General features: G+C 47.3%; 1 protein-coding gene across 3 annotated transcripts in view; it reads left to right on the top strand.

The window, feature by feature from the left end:
* Positions 1-7,942, top strand: part of NR6A1 (nuclear receptor subfamily 6 group A member 1) — a 215,270-nt gene extending 207,328 nt beyond the window's left edge. For all 3 annotated transcript variants that reach the window (XM_043469528.1, XM_043469527.1, XM_043469529.1), the window contains 2 exons: positions 885-1,037; positions 2,752-7,942. In XM_043469528.1, coding sequence (XP_043325463.1) covers positions 885-1,037; positions 2,752-2,840 — 242 coding nt within the window. In that variant the 3' untranslated portion in view covers positions 2,841-7,942. The remainder of the gene's footprint in view (positions 1-884; positions 1,038-2,751) is intronic.
* The last annotated feature ends 8,680 nt before the right edge of the window (positions 7,943-16,622 follow it).

Raw genomic sequence — 16,622 nt, 5'->3', positions numbered from 1 at the left:
TACTGTTGTTTCTCAGGGAATTGGGAGGACCAAGGAGAGGGAGAGACACAGGGGAACAGCCAAAGGAACAGTCAGAACACACAGCATTTACTGATACGTTCACCATCTTGTATGAGCACAGTTTGTGGCACCCCAAAACGATTACCGTGGTAACATCAAAAATCACTGATCATAGATTCATATAACAAATCTTATAAGAATGAAAATGTTTGACATATTGCGAGAGTTACCTAATGTGACAAAGAGACATGAAATGAGCAAATGCTGTTGGGAAAAATGGCACCAGTAGACTTGCTTGGTACAGAGTTGCCACAAACCTTCAATTTGTCAAAAATGCAGTATTTGTGAAGTGCAGTAAAGCAAAGCACAATAAAACAAGATATGCTTATATGAAGAAAAAAAAAACAAAAGCTGGAGGGACCCAGTAGAATATCAGTGGCCCAGGTAGAATAGTCTGAGTAGACGCACACGGGAGACCATGTGTGAGTATATGTACAAGTATGAGAGCGTCGGTGTCAGTGCGATTTCTGAACGGGGCCAGCAAAGAGCAGATTTAAAGCTGTTGTGAAGGATACACTGGGAAATCATTCAGTCTCTTGTTCAGCATCCACGAGTACCTGCTTTGTGCCACACCCTGTGCTGGGAGCTGAGTGTGAAGTTGAGAGAGATGACAGCCTAGCCCTCAAGGGGCTCAGTCTCGTGATTGTCCTTGGTAATTTTTTCATTTATCTAATTTCTCTTCTCTTACCCAGAGCTTTTATTCCTCCATGTCAGAAAAAAAACATCCCCTGTTGAGACAATGTTTAATAACTTTTCAGTGAAAGATACACATATTCAAGGAGCTGGCGGAAGTCCCTCCCATTTCCTGTGGTCTTTTTTCACAGATATCAGGGGTCTGACCAGTGCCTCGCAGCTGGAACAGTTGAACAAACGATATTGGTACATTTGCCAGGATTTCACTGAATATAAATATACACATCAGCCGAACCGTTTTCCTGACCTCATGATGTGCTTACCTGAGATTCGCTATATTGCAGGTAACGGGTCCTGGGCTTCCTTGCTTTTCTTAACTTGTGAAGGGAATGAGGAAAGCAGTGTTTTCAGGATACTGATGCCAGGCCCATCACCAGCTGATTAAAAGAAGTACTAGCCCTGCCCTCAGAAAAATTTACATGATAATGAGAAGTTTGTTTTTTCTTTGTAGGGAAGACAATCTAACATTGTCTAGGCTCCTGTAACGTGCACGATACTTGGTGGCCTGTTATTCAATCTCAGAACAATTTCTGCAAGACTTGTGGTTGACCACTCTAGGGATGGGGAAACAGGCTCAAAGTTTTTCAGATTAACTTCATTTCCTGAATTATATACATTAAAAGGGTGGGTTTTACAGCATGTGAACTAACTATATCTCAATTTTTAAAATTAATTTTATTGAATAGAATTGCCTATTTGAGGTTTTTGAGGATCTTTCATTTAAAGTGGCGACTTTAAAATAATTGTCAAAGATCCTGTGTTCACAAAGCCAACTTTTGTTGTAGTTGTTTTGTGATCTTGACCCCCTTCTGAGCTTCTTGACATTTAAATAGGTCCATTTCAACCTAAAATCCTGGCTTTTACTGTTGTTGTTTTACTTCATTTGGTAAAGAATCTTGTTTACAGTTATCTAGCACATACTGAAGGGCAGCTCAGAACTGTGACGTCTGGGCTAAGATTGTTTCTGTAAAATTAAGGAATACAGTTTTGAAGGGAAAAAATGTTCAATCTGATAAAATCAATTTTTAACTTCTGGGCCACAGAATAGTCTAGGAGATATGACCTGGACCTAAATAAACTGGTAGAATTTTAGGAGTGTTTTGATAGTTTATGTCTCAGCATTTTCAAAACTATGTTCTTCCAAACGAGATACGAATCAGGTGCTTTATGAAATAGAAGTTAGTAATTATACCCCACTCTCCCCCACAGAACTGGCAGAATTGTCAACCCTGTCAGCCCTTGGAATTACATGGGAAGCTTTTAATAAATACCCATGCTTGGGTTGCATCTCTAGAGATTCTGACTTAATTGATAACGGAGTGGAGCCTGGTCATCAGTACTTAAAAAAAAAAAAAAACTCCCCAGTAACTCTAGGGTTCTGTCAGGGAGAATTGTAGCCTCAGATATTTACAAAGTATATTATCTCACTGCACGCTCTTAGAAGTCCTCCAACTTAAAACAAGTAAACCTGTTTTAACCCTGAATTTCTCAATTTATCTTCCCCTATAAACTCCACCTCTCTCCTCAGTACATTTTATTCCCATTATACCATTCTGAAGAGCAATGTTTTATAGAATGCTGGTTAAAGATTCTACTAGGAAATGAAACAGGATATAAGTTTCTCTAAGAGGACACCTAAGAATACTTCTCAGTTTCAGAGTCCTCGTTTGTAAAATGGGGATAAAAAGTAATATCTATCATACAGAAATATTGTGAGAATTAAATAAGATAATATATTTAAACACCTACCACAGAGTTAGTATTCTTTGGATAGTAGCCATAATTATAGCTTGCACCAATACTAGACTCCCTAGGGCACCGAAATGGGGCTAAGTATTAGAATGTTAGCCCAGTCTGTTTTACCTTTGTAGTAGTCCTGGCACTTTCCTCGCCCCAGTCACTCAAAAAGGTAGTGTTCTCCTTTCACCAGCCCAAGAGGAGGCAAACACCATTTCACTGGCTGCCAAAACTGACTCTTCTTTTTCCACCTTTTCCCAGGAAAGATGGTGAATGTTCCCCTGGAGCAGCTGCCTCTCCTCTTTAAGGTGGTGCTGCATTCCTGCAAGACAAGTGTGGGCAAGGAGTGACCTGTCCCCAGCACCCCTCCTCAGGCCAACCCTAACGCCTGGGGTGGGCAGGACAGGCTCCAGAAGAAAGCCAGAGAGACCAAGATGGAGGCTGTGGAGCAGCGTTGCCAGTTGTCTCCACAGCAAGAAGAGTTTTTGTTTGTTTGTCTTGTTTTTTAACCTCATTTTTCTATATATTTATTTCACGACAGAGTTGAATGTATGGCCTTCAACATGATGCACATGCTTTTGTGTGAATGCAGCCAATGCATTTCCTTGCAGTTTACAGAATGTGAAGATGTTTAATGTTACAGTGTTGTCATTGTTTAGAGATAGTTCTTTTGTATTTTGAGGGAGAGGGTGGGATGGGGCTGAGATGACTATTTCCATAATGTTGACAAAGATGACTACCTCAGTGGAAAGGGAAGGGTGTGAACAACCCTACTTTTTCCACACGTTCTCAGCAGACTCATATTTGTCTGTCAGAGAGCAAATTGCCTTTTTCTAGCTACAGAATTACCAGGTAAAAGAGCACACCATAAAAGGGGAAGTGGTGTTAGGAGGTTTACTAAGCAGAGTGGGTGAGACATTGGGAACAGATCAAGAGATGAGGATTTAACCATCTCTTTTTCTTTGGAAAGCATGAAAGTTGAGAGTTGGGCACAGTGACCAAATCTAAGTTAGGTGTCCACCCTCCAAGCAAGTCCTCAGGGAGAAGGGTTTCTGTTCTCACACCACACTCTGGGGCCTCCCCTCCCCACCATCCATACCAGCAGTACTAGCTTCTGCCGCTGTCACCTTTTCACCTAGGCAAGACCTGGTGATAAGCTGACCCTTGGGACTAGCCTACAAGCTATCTTGGGACTCACAGCTACCTAGTTCCTTACTCTCCTTATACTCATTGCCTCTCCCTTATAAACGTGACTTCCTATTGACCCTTTGAAAAAACAGCTGAACAAAATGTCATGTTCTAAATCCTGATGCCCACTACTGATTTATTGTCTTTTCACCTTCAGAGGTTAGTGGGACAAAAGCCAGACTGCTAACAGAATGAACACTCCTCCTTTGGAGGTCCCGTTTATCTCCCCACCCATCCCATCCCACCTCCAGATCTGAATCAGGAACTGCAATCTCTTTCTCAAACAGCTGGAAGGACCATTCACCCATCTGCTGACCAGAATTTTTGCCCCTACATTCTACTCCAGGCTCTCCTAATCGCTCCCAAAATAAGATCAGGTTTCCTCAAAATAATAAACCCAAGACCCAGAGTGGCGCAGCTGCCCCTTTAGAGTATCAGTGGCCTGGCTGACTAAGGTCTGGAGGGCTAGAGTCCAAAACTCCTGGAAGGGAAGGGGGTCTTTAAACTACCTCATGTTCCTAAAGGCCTGGCTGTCCCCTCTGCAGGTATGGCCTTGACCCCTTATTCTTTCACTACCTGCCCCACCTAGTCCCGGGAAACGTTCCTTACCCTCTTGGCTTTGGCCAGCTGCCACACCAGGTCTGTCGTGGAATTCTTTCAGGTGCTTTTTCCTTCTCCGCCTCACTGCAGCAGTTGTCCCTGCGTAAACCCAGGTCCCTCCCACAGCCAGTGCAGCAGACAGGCCATTTAGCTGGGTACATCCCCGGGTAGGCTTGGGGGCCCCCAGGACCTCTTTTTCGCCTAGTCAAAGGCCGTTTGCTCTCTTCCCAGCTCAGCCCAGCACACTTATGCAGAGGGCCACCACACTGTGTGCATATCAGGTAGTCTGTGTCAGATTGTAATTTTTTCTTTCCAGTGAATTGTTACGGGTACAGAGAGTGAAAACTGTCCTTCGATGGATCTAAAACTCAGAGCATTACTTCTGAATGTTGTTTCTCCAGTTGCTCTGAGAAAGGGAAAAAAAAAAAAGGAAAGGAGAGACATGTTCCTCAGGAAAAGCTCCAACCAGAATGTTTTTCACATGTCAATGGGAAGATTTGTGTGTATCTGTTTATTTCACAGTATTTTTGTTTCTCTGATCTCTTATTTAACTAAACTAGATCACAGTCTTTGGCTATAGGTCAGACTCCGAGCCACTTTCCTCAAGGTAGGGGAGGATGCACACGTCAGAGACCCCTTCTCCAAGACAGCTCCTGTGTGCTTATCTTTCTTTGCTAGACCTCCATCGGTCAAATTATTATTTTTTTGAAATTGTTTTTCTTTTAAGTGTTTTACTGGTTGGGTCGGGTACTGAAAGGAATTGCTCTCTGAGGCAGGAGCATGTCTCTTTAATACTGCAGCATTAAACAGAGCAGATTGTTAATTTGTGGCGTGGGGAAAGGTTCTGCAAGTTGCCATTGTACAAATCCATTTTTACAAATGTTTGCAGCAGATTCCACAGAACAAAGAGCCCATTCATTGCCGAGAGCCCTGCAGAATCTCTGAGCCAAGTGGCCGTGTGTTCCGAGCCGGAGCCTGACCTGTGGACCGCCTTTAATGTCTTCTGCACCCAGTCCTTTTATGACGTGGGCTTTTTTTAAACAGGGTAAAGTGACTGTGTTGCGTCGCAAACTCAGGTATTATGAGAGGAAGGTAGGAGTGTAGCTAGCAGTGTGGAGACATTAGGTCAGCCACTAGATGTATTTGTGAATTCAGTTTGAAGGACACAGAGAAAGGTTGGAGGGGGAGGTTTGATGTGTTGTTTTTTGCCTTTCTTCCCATGATGTTTGGTTAACAGGTAGCCTTTTTGCTAGTGGAAAAGAAAAAAGTTGTGCATCTTGTCTGTAATTCCCCTCACTTCTGTCCTCTCTCTGATCCTCTGCCACCAACAGCACTCACTTTGAGTGAGAACCTTTCCACCATAAAAATATGACCCTGAAAGCTGTGTGTTAAAGGAGAATCCCAATCATTGCACTGCATTGAAACTTACAAGCTTTTCTCTTCCTTTCCCTTTGCATGTTTTCTTGACCCAAGACAAAACTTTGGAATCTTGGAACTTCACCCACAACTCACGCTCTCTGGCTCCTTTTTCGGCTTTTGGAGTCTTTCACAGGCTTGGTGGTTTTACTTTCAGCCTGGAGAGACTCCCCAGAACCTGTCTCAAAGCACTCCACCTGTCTCAGAGGATACCCAATCCCCCAGGCCCGTTGCATAGTGAGGTGGGCAAACCTCCAGGGATGGAAAGCAGATCCAGAGGAGGAGGGGTAGAGGCAACTGAGGAGTCTCCATGGCATCATGACAGTCACCCACTCCACAGCACCCAGCCTCACACCTGCCACCCGTTGTCAGAGAAGGGAGTCCTGCCATAGCCAGTATATTACCAGGTCCTTAAAGCCCTGGGCTTTCTGAGCTAGCTGCCTTGCTCTGCTGCCCATTTCTTACCCTAGTTTGTTTGTTCTCAGTTTACTGGGGAATGGGACAGATGGAGACAGACAAACCCAGTATGGGCAACATCCAGGCCATGTCCAAGGTTGGCCAAAGTAAAAAGACTGGCCTCCCCACAGGGCAGGAGGTTGAGCAGTGGTTCCAAGTCTTTAGCTCTGGGCCCCTGGTCTATGTTTTCTTTTCTAGTTGCTCTTTAAAATTCTGCAATTGTTTTGAGAAATCCAATTTTTTAGACCAATGCTTTTATTAAACTTTAAATTTTTCTTTATTGATTTTTTGAAGTTAAAAAAAATATTTAAAAAAAAAAGGCAAAAAAAAACTAAACAAAACCCCACCACTCTTACTTTCCCAACTTGATCCATGAGAGTCCCCCTGCACTCCCCTCTGCTTTTGCATCTGATCATTCCTCCCTCTTCCCTCAGCTTGATGCATCTATGTCCAGTGTCTGTGAAATGATGTTTTATCTGTGTCTCAGGATAAGAAACGGCAATCATTCCACCAGGTGCTGGAAACTGGTTAGCCTTGAGGCAAGGGTTTCTAGGGCCACAGCTCAGGGATGTGTATTTAATTACAGGGTCCCCGGAAACCCATCTCCTGGCTACCACAAGCAACAGCTTCTTTTCTGGGCTTAGGAGCCAGACCTGGACTGTTTCCTCAGAGGCAGGGGCACCACAGACCATGCTGGGGCTTCTTCTTTGACCAGAGCTGGGTTCCCTTGAGACTTGGGAAGACTTCAGTCTGTCTTGTAAGATGAACCACAGTGACCCTGCCTCTACCGGCTCACATGATGCCCAGTCCCTCTGCCTAATCCAGTACTCATCTGGCCTCTCTTCTCGGCCTGCAGCCCTCAGTGGGCTACAGCCTGCTCAGGAATCAGTTGCAGGCTCAAAGGGAAGCCATGAATCAGGCCAGAGCTTGCTTCAAGCCCAAGAAAAAATTTGTTTTACTGGTGGAGGCTAGTCTTCCAAATCCTGGAGCCAGCTCTGCCAGCCAAAGGATCATTTTTGCCCTTTGGTGACCATTGTTTTCTTTCTCTGAAATGTCTTAGATGATAATGTTGTTGACTCAAATTTCCATGAAAAAGAGAAAAAAAAAAAAAAAAACTACCTCTTGAGTGACATCCTGGTCTGTTCCTCTCTGAGGAATCTTGTGGGAAAAGAATACTGTAGCTCCTGCTCTGTTTACATGCTTCTGTGGAGAAAGAAACCCGGCCTGCCCTGGGGTGTTGGGTGTTTTTGTCTGTGTTGCCATCCCAGGCCTGCGATAGGGGCTTGTGGCTACATTGTAATGTCTGGGCCCATGTCTGGGGAGTCCTTCCCACCTGCCCAGCCAGGGACCAGCCACCCCCTTGAAGAGGCCTCCTTTTCCTTCCTGTGATGCAAGGCAGAGGGAGCACCACCTCCCATGACACCACCTTCAGGAGCTCCGAGGGCACGTGCATCCATGAGCCGCCCTCTGGGCTCCCTACCCGAGGCCCACCTCTACCCACAGTCCTGTACAGGAGTCGAGTAAACAGGATGTCTCTGAGCCCTTGTCCCCAAAGGGCCGGCCAAGGGCTGCCCGCCAACCTGGCTCCATCAGTCCTGCATGACCAAGTGACGGTTGGCGGGCTCTGCTACCCAGGCCCTCTGCTACCTCCCACCCTGCCATCTGGCATGGAATGGGCCCTTTTCTGTGAATTGACTACCTGTGGAAATGTGACCAATTAGTGTGAAATGCATGTTTAGTGAATGTTAGGTACTGTATTTGAACCAATAAATGTGAATCCTTCTGCACACGGCATCTTGTCTGTGAAGCATGTCTGGGGTTCTGAGGCGGGATGGTGGGTTGTTCTGAGGAGTTGGCCCTGCCTTCAGACCTGTTGCTCCTGCTGTGTGGGCTCGGCGCTGTGTTGGGACTCTTCACAGACCTGAACCTCCTTGAACTTCAAGAATTACTCCCTTTACTTTGTAAATAAAGAAACTAAAGTTAAATACTGGTGAAGGGACACTAACCTGCCAGAGAGTGGCACAACTAGAGGAACTGAGTCTAGCGGGAGGGGCAGACACAAACACGGTGGGATCACGCTCTGACTAAGGCTGTGTTGATACCTGCCAGTGTGTGTGGGCCTCTATGTCACTGTGGTCCAACCAGTTAACCCCTGTCTCTCCAGAAAATAGATGAGGTTTTCTAGAGTTGAGAAAATGGAGGCTCTGAGAAGTCCCTGGGCTCAGGATGAGCTTCACAGATGAGTATTAAAGGTAGGCCTTGAAGACAGTCGCCAGACAGAGGACAGACCAGGTAGAGTGGTCAACAACATGTTTGAAGGTCCAGCTGTGAATCAGAAACATACGAAATACCCAGACATAACAAGGGACTGCCGTGGCAGGAATGGGGGCAGGTGGGCGTTTTAGTGAGATTTGAGGCTCGAGAAGCCCTGGGGAACCTTGAATGCCATATTGAAGAGTTAGAGGAAGGAAAGCCATCTGCTACATCTAGGGAAAGAGTTAAACCTCAGCGACCACAGTGTGCTGTTGGGTGGCCTGCCTGTCTGTCACTCTAGTCCAACCAGTTAATACTTGTTTTTCCAGAAAATAAATTTCCTAGAGCTGAGAAAACAGAAGCTCTGAGAGGTCAAGGTATGTGCCCAGAGTCACACAGGAAGTGTCAGGGTCCTGACTTGAACCTAAGATCTGCCCAACTGTCCTGTAATCCTGCAGTCCATACAGTCAGACAAGTGGCAGTGTTTGGTTTGAGGGTTTTATGAAGACAGACAGGAGAGATGAAAGGTCCTCAGTTTGGAAAGACGAAGAAGGCTGAGGAGTCGGCTTGGCCTGGTGGCTCAGTTGATAAAAGAATCTGCCTGCCAACACAAGAAGACACAAATTCGACCCAGGATCTGAGAAGATCCCACATGCCGCAGAGCAACTAAGCCTGTCCACCACAACTACTGCAGCCCGAGCACTCTAAAGCCCATGCTCCACAAGAGAAACCACGCGTCACAACTGGAGAGGAGCCTCTGCTTGCCACGATAGAGAAAGGCTGTGCAGCAACAAATATCCAGCACAGACAAAAATACATACATAAATAGAATTTTTCTTAAAAGGTTGAGGAGTCTGGTCAAAGTCTATTAAATCCCATGTGTGAAATGAGGGGAAGTCCAGCTGCCTTGCCATACCTCAGCCTCCTCTAGCACAAGCAACCAGAGAGCCCTTGAGGTTTGAAAGAGATGGTTTTAGAATAAAGGAAACGCCGCAGAACTAATTAGTAGATTCTTCCTTGCCCCACAAGAGGGAACAGATAAGACACAGAGGTGCAAGAAAGAGAACGTGTTTGCTGAAAGAAAGCCTAGTGAGTGCCAGGCCCTAGGATTGGTGTTTTACATACACTGACTCCTGTAATCCTCAAGAATTTTGCAAGGTTTAGGTCTCAACCCCACTTTACTCATAAGCAAATTGAGGCTCAAGGAAGTTCAGCCATTTGCACCAAATGACACATGAGTAAGTGACAAAATTGGCTTTTGAATCCAGGTCTATCTGATACCAAAGTTACAACAAGCTTCCTCCCTGCTCAGCCTTAGCAGCTCAAATACTGCTGAATGTGAATGTCTGGAGTTTGTAACAAAGCTCAGGAACGGCCTTTGGTTGAACTTTTTGCTCTTAACAAAACTGTTAAATTAATAAAGGATTAATTTCTATAAGAGATGAGTGAACAGACCCAAATTGAGCTGAAAAGCATTGCTGTCCCAAATATATGTTGTGGCTTCTCAGAACATAGATAACCCATATATGGCTCCATAGAGGGGCGAAAAAAAAAGGTAGTTCTGCCAAAAATCTGGGAAATACTGCACTCCTTCTACCTCCCTCTTATTGGTTCCCAACCTTTGATGGCATATTAAAGGCTCTGAGAAGTCCTACCTGAAGAAAACTTTAATTTTGTTTACCCAGGGTCTACCAAAAGTATTTGATCATGGATCATTCTTTCCTCCTGGTAAAATTCTGTTGGGACAGTGTTCCATGGAATAAATGTAGGACACTGCTCTAAATTTATAAATTGCTCCTTAACTAATGCTGAATTTTTTTTTTTTTTTTGAGTGCCAGTCAATAACCTGGAAGAATAATAAAGTAGGGACTTCTCTGGTTGTCGAGTGGCTAAGACTCTGTACTCCTAATACAGGGGGCTCGGGTTTGATCCCTGGTCAGGGAACTAGATCCCATATGCCAAAACTAAGACCTGGCACAGCAAATAAATTTTTTTAAAAAAAGAATAATAAAGTAATTAACATATATAGAGCAAAGCTAAGTGCTGTACAGAAAAGTATTTTATGTGCATTTGATTACTGATTGCTCAGGGCCATCCTATGAAGTTGATGCTATAATGATCCCATTTTACAGATAAGAAAACCAAGACCCAGAAAGGTAAGTAATTTGCTTACAGTTATACAACTTGTAGGTAACCTCCAGAATGAATAAATGAGTAGTAGGCACTGATTGAGTGCCTACTATTAGGATCTGCAGAAACCCTTCCTTATTCATTTTTATGCAAATCCTCTGAGGTAACGTCATCTCTGTTTAACTGAGGAGGGAACAGGGTATGCTGGCAGTTCTGGGTTGTCAGAGTCTGAAGCCAGAAACCCCCAGAAATGGTGAGCAGGGGAGGGTGTTAGGATGATATAGGAAGTGACTCTATGGAGCCCTCCCCCAGGGGTCATTTTCCTCAGGCAGTTTGTGTGACAGCATACACATCAACCAGGGGTCTCGCCTCCTGAGTTCTAATTCCGCTCCTTCATTTACCTTGTGTGGCCTTGGCCCAGATAGATACCTCTCTGATCCTCACTGCCCCTATCAGATAAATGGAGATGACAGTGTCTGTGTCTTGGGGGTTTAAGGAGGATTCACTGTAGCTGGTTCAAAGAAGAGGCTCTGTGAAGTCAATCCCTAAAAGGAGGGGAGGGGGCTGCAGCCCCTCATACTCCCAATAGCAGAAACCCAGGAAATCTAGAAGCCTCCTCCTCTCACTTGGCCTGGCTGCCCACCAGGTTTTTAGGCCCATAGTGGTAATCAGCTTCTCTGAGATCCTATGGCAAAAGTGCCCAACTGTCAGACCCTGGGCTCTTGGAGTCTTGTTCCCTTGGCAACAAATCTCACCATGGAGACCACAGCCCCATCCTTGCCCTCCCTGCAAACTCCCTCTCCACAGACCTTCCCTGTTCAACACCTAGTCCTGGGAGCAGTGTAGGAACCAAGGAAAGCTTCAAGGAGGCCCTTCCTCAGGCTGAGGAGTTTGAGGCACGGCCAGTAAGAGAGGCAAAAGGAACTCCCGTTTTTTGTGTCTACTGTATGACTGGCAAGGTTCTGAGGAGTCTACCTATGTGGCTTCATTAGGTTAAAAGCCAGGCATATCACCCTATTTTACATAAGTGGAACCTGAGGCTCAAAGAGACAAGACAGACCAATTCAAAGTCTCACAGCTGATGGTCAGTCTTGGAGCAGGACTTGAGTACAGGGTTTCTGACCCAGGAACGCCTGCTTTTTCTGAATTCCCCCCCGCCCCCGCCCAGTACACATTGTCAAGACACAGCCTCCAGCCTCAGTCTGGGGAGGGTTAGAAAGTTGGGTGAATCCCTTCAGCTTTAGGCCTCTGCTGGTAGCATGAGCAGCAGCTAGCAGCCCTTTTTGAGTTCTGGGCTGGGCTTTAGTGGCAGCAGCAGTGGAGGAACTGCACTATTTTAAGCCAGGGCCAGTAGGCCCCATGTGGGCACAGGGAGGGTGGCCTCAGGCCCTTGGCCAGCTTCCCGGAAGTTGCCATGGCCTCCCGCCTCTCCCCTGAGCAGCTTTCTGAGGCAGTCACTTCCCTACAAACAGGAAGGAGGCTCTCAGGCCGAGAGACCTCCAGCCCCAGCTTCCTTCTCCTGCCCCGCACCCCCCAGTCTTCACTAATACATGGGGGAGCCCACCATTTCCAGGCCCTGACCAGTGTCCATTATCTGGGCTGTCTCCTGGCAGGTGGGTGGGAGGGGGTCTGGATTTCTGCTGCTCAGGCCGCCCCAGTTCACCCATTGCAAGTCTGGGCCTCCACCTGCCCAAGATCTTTGTCCCCTCGCACGCAGCCTGATTTCTCCACATTCCCATAGAGGCTGGTCACCGTGAGCCAGAAGAGCAGAGTATCCCCAGATTTGGTCCCACTCAAGGATCTTAGAGAGAAGCTGGGACATTCCCAGAGAAAGATGGAGGCAAACACAGATTGACTGTGACAGAAACAAAAGCAGAGATGTTCAGAGGCAAGAGCAGAGAGAAATAAGACACAGCTGCAAAGGGCTGGGGCCAAGAGGGCAGTGGGGTGTCTCTGAGTGGTTGCTCCTGACCACCCCCAAGTACAGGCCCTGTCTCAGGGCTGTGTGGGGCCCACCGGCTGCATGGTTGAAGAGGAATGTGGGGAGCAAGGCTGGGTCACCCCTTGAGGGCCAAGCGTGTGCAGTGTGAGATAAACTACCCCAGGAAGGGGGCCCCAGCTGCGGCTGCACGCTCCAGGAGCATGGTGGAGAGGCCCGGGCCCAAGGTTGGAGCCCCAGCGCTGCCAGACACCCAGTTCCCACATCTCCTCCTAGGAGTTTCCACCAGGCCTCACAGTCTAGAAGGTCTCAGGACCCACAGCCCAGTCCTGAGGGCATGCAGATTCCCATTCACAGAGCAAGGTGGGCCCTGGAAACCCTGCCAGCCACAGAATCACTTCTCCAGCTCTGGCTGCAGTCCTGGCTCAGGTGAGAGGGCTGGGGGTTGGGGGGCAGGGGCGGGGGCGGGCAGTCTCTAAGCTCTCCGTGCAGAGCAGGGCTCCAGCAGAGGGGTGCTGTGGTGGAGCAGCGATGAGCAGGACTGTGACTTGTCCCCCGTGTGGCTTTGCACACTCACGTGCACGTGTGTGAGTCTGTGTCCATGTGCTTCCTTGCTTATGGGAGTGTGCAAGGATGTACATTTCCACATGTTGCCAGGAGCCCCACTCTGCCTCCACAAGTCCTTGCTCTCAGACTAGAGAAGTAGCCCCCAGAGGCACCTGGTCTCTCCCACCCTGACCAGGTGGTCCAGCCCCAAGAGCCACGAGGCAGAGGGGGAAGAGCAAGCAGGTCTACTGCCGTCCCCCCGGTCCTCCTCCCCACACTGCAGCTGAGGCTCCCGCTGGCCACGGCCTTGACCCGGCACTATGGACTTCTCTGACATTGGCATCGGATCTGAACATCTGGCAGCAGGCTGATAAGGGGCGCAGCGGAAACAGCCTCTGCCGCTGCCAGCAGCCCCACCCCCTCCAGGCCCTGCAAGGGGTCTTCACATCCACACTTTCTCCTTCCAGCTCAGGGCCTCCTGCTCCTCTCTCTCTTCTCACTCTCTGCTTCAGCCAGTCTCTCTCTCCCCTCTTTCTCTTTCCCTCTCCCTCTCCCATTTCTGCTCTCATCCCTTCTCAACACCCACCCCCCACCCCGCACCCGCATTCCCCTATTCTCTCTGTCTCTGTCTGCCTCTCCCTCCCTCTATCTGGCCATCTCTGTGTCTGTTACACTGTCAGGAGGTCTCCTTCACTCTCCTCTCATTTTCTGTCTCTCTCTTTCTGTGGTTTCTTTCTGTCTTTCTACCCTGTACCCCAAACCCAGCCTGATGATTCTTTCTCGTCTCCATTTCAGTTTCTGGGTCTCTAGTTTGTTTGTTCCTTGTCCCACCTCCAGGAAATAGGCCTGGCACTTTGGGAAAGTCCCCACTTAGAAGAGAGACCCTGGGCTTTGTTTACTTGGGGACAGAGGGAGGGAGCCTGGTTCAGGACTACACTCCTTCTCCTTCCCCTCTGGGTGGGTCTCATGGCCTGAGACCACTGGCCAGGAACCGGAAGGAAAGGACAAATAGGCCACCCAGGGGCTCCCACGGAGTGAAGAGGACTCTGTCTGCAAGCCCAGGTCCCAACTCCTCCTGCCTAGATTTGAATCCTAATTCCATCACATCCTGTTCTGTGACTTTGAGAAGACACCTCATCTCTCCGAACCTGAGTTTCCTTATCTCTCAAGTGTTATTCGTGGGAGGTGAGGGGAAAATATAACACTAACTCCCTCCAGGATGGTAGAGAGGGTCTGAGACTGACCACAGGTATGGAATGGTTAGTGGGGAACCAAGGAGGCCCTTTTGTGTTAGGGCCTTGCCACTGCCAGCGAAACCTCATCCAGTAAGGCTGAGGGCAGAGGAGGCAGCATAGAGGAAGAGGATGTCAGTAAATATCCAGCAAGACTGGGGTGAGGAACACCCAGCCCGAGTGGTGGAAAGTGACAGCTGACTGCATGCAGAAAAGGCGGGCAGGTAGGGGAACGGGCAGCAGGACTCTACACTCACAGACAGCCTGCGGGTACAGCGGCAAGCAGTCATTCAACAAACACTCGCTGCTGCGGGCTCTGTGCTGGCTGCTGTGGACTCAGAAATAAATCAGCCCTGAGTCTTTCCTTGAGGGTTCCCCAGGCTGGGGTGAGTCATTCTATCACAGAAGGGCAAACAGTGTTCAGGATGATGTTGCAATCTCAAACTCAATGCAGAAAGGGCCCCTGAGGACAGACCTGCCAGTCCTTCAGCTGGTTTGGTTGTGTTTTGCTATTTACTGAGCGTATGCGACATGTCAGGCAGTCACTGCGCATGTTATGTGTGTTGTCTCATGTTGTCCTCATTTTATGGGAGAGGATATGGGACCCAGAGAGAGGAAGATGACTGGTCCCAGGTCACACAGCTAGAACACAGAAGAGTTGGGATTTAATAGCCTCTACCACTAGCGCCTCGGCAATTCTTCTCCAGACTCAAGGCCTTGTGAGGAGACTGGCAAAGCCAGGCTGGTTCTTTCCATGGTGCTGTGATGTTGAAAGACCCTGTTTATCCTATTTAAGAAGGTGGAGAAAGCACATCTGCCCCTCTTTTCTTGGGATACTTTGTCAAGTAGTTTTAGAATGACTCCATGATTTGTAAAAACTAAAAAATATTTTAACTTCATCCCAAAATCTTCACAAAGTATCCCATCAAAAGAAGTGCAAAAGACTTTGCACTTGTTTTTTCATTGTCGTCACATGTAAGCAATATGTTGGTGATAATAGGATGTTTGCTGGAATATTTATTTTTTAAATTCAGAGGATGAGTGCTATCAATCTAGAAACCAAATCATTATATTAAAATAGAGACACTAATTGGATTCAGTCATATACAAGAGAAGTGTATCCTATAAGAACTTCTGTGGGTAAAAAAAGACATAATTATGAAGTCATGCACACTGGGGAATAAGTTGCAAATTATATCACAGTACAATTAGGATATATTGGATCAATAGAATCAATTAGTTATGATTGTCAGTAAATGTTTTGTCCTGTGTATATTATCACAATAAAAATGTCTTACTTATTGCATTAATCAATTCATAATATGATTAATGCAACATGTAAATCAGATCATCATGCTGTGTTCCTTAAACTTATACAGTGGTGTGTGTTAATTATTTCTCAATAAAACTGGGGGACAATGTTTTAAGTGGTACATTGAGGAAGACACATCAGGTTTTAAATATAGTTGGCTTTAAGGACTTCTCTCTGTTCAGTTGGTAAAAAAATCTGCCTGCAGTGCAGGAGACCCGGGTTCGATTCCTGGGTTGGGAAGATCCCCTGGAGAAGGAAATGGCAACCCACTCCAGTCTTCTTGCCTGGAGAATCCCATGGACAGAGGAGCCTGGTGGGCTACAGTCCATGGGGTCACAAGAGTCGGACATGACTTACCGACTAAACCATCACTGGTGGACCAGTGGTTAGACACGGTGCTTCCCCTGCAGATGGCAGTGGTTCAATCCCTGGTCAGGGAACTAAGATACCACGTGACATGGGGTGTGGCAAAAAAAAAAAACAAACAGAAAAAAAATGATTAGAAAAAGAATATGAGAGGGATTTTTCTCATTCCAAGCCAGGTAAGTAAAGTGTTCTATGTGATTTGTCTGTTTCCTCAAATGAAGAGGGTTGTGTGTGGCTTCTCCAGTGATTGCTCCATGGTCCCCCTGTGCCCCCTCCCCACCCCCTAAGACAAAAGGCTGGGAGGTAAATTCTCTGAGGACAGAGACTTCTTTCTTTCCCTTTCCTCCGGTGCCTAGACCAGTGCTTGGCACCGAGTGTGCCCTCAGTGAATGTGAGACACATGAAGGAACACACGAAAGAGTGAGACGTGCATGGGAGGGGTACAGAGCAGACCAGCTGGGACCTCTGGGACTAGGGCCTGTCTGGGTCTGGAGATTGGACCGGGACACCCTCAGCTGCATGGGGAGGCCTGACTTTCTTTAAAAAAAAAAATCCCTTCCCTCTGTTCTGCCCTATTTATCCTAGTCTAGTTACCTGCTTATCCTACCCTGGAGCCACTGGAACCAACCACCCGGCCCTGCAGGCAGTCTCAGCCCAACCTCAACTTCCCCAGCTGTTGACCGGGAGCGTCAGC

This window comes from Cervus canadensis, chromosome 5 (assembly GCF_019320065.1).
Source record: "Cervus canadensis isolate Bull #8, Minnesota chromosome 5, ASM1932006v1, whole genome shotgun sequence".
NCBI lineage: Eukaryota > Metazoa > Chordata > Mammalia > Artiodactyla > Cervidae > Cervus > Cervus canadensis.
The sequence above is the reverse complement of the archived record's forward strand: the minus strand, read 5'-3'. Positions and strand labels throughout refer to the sequence as shown.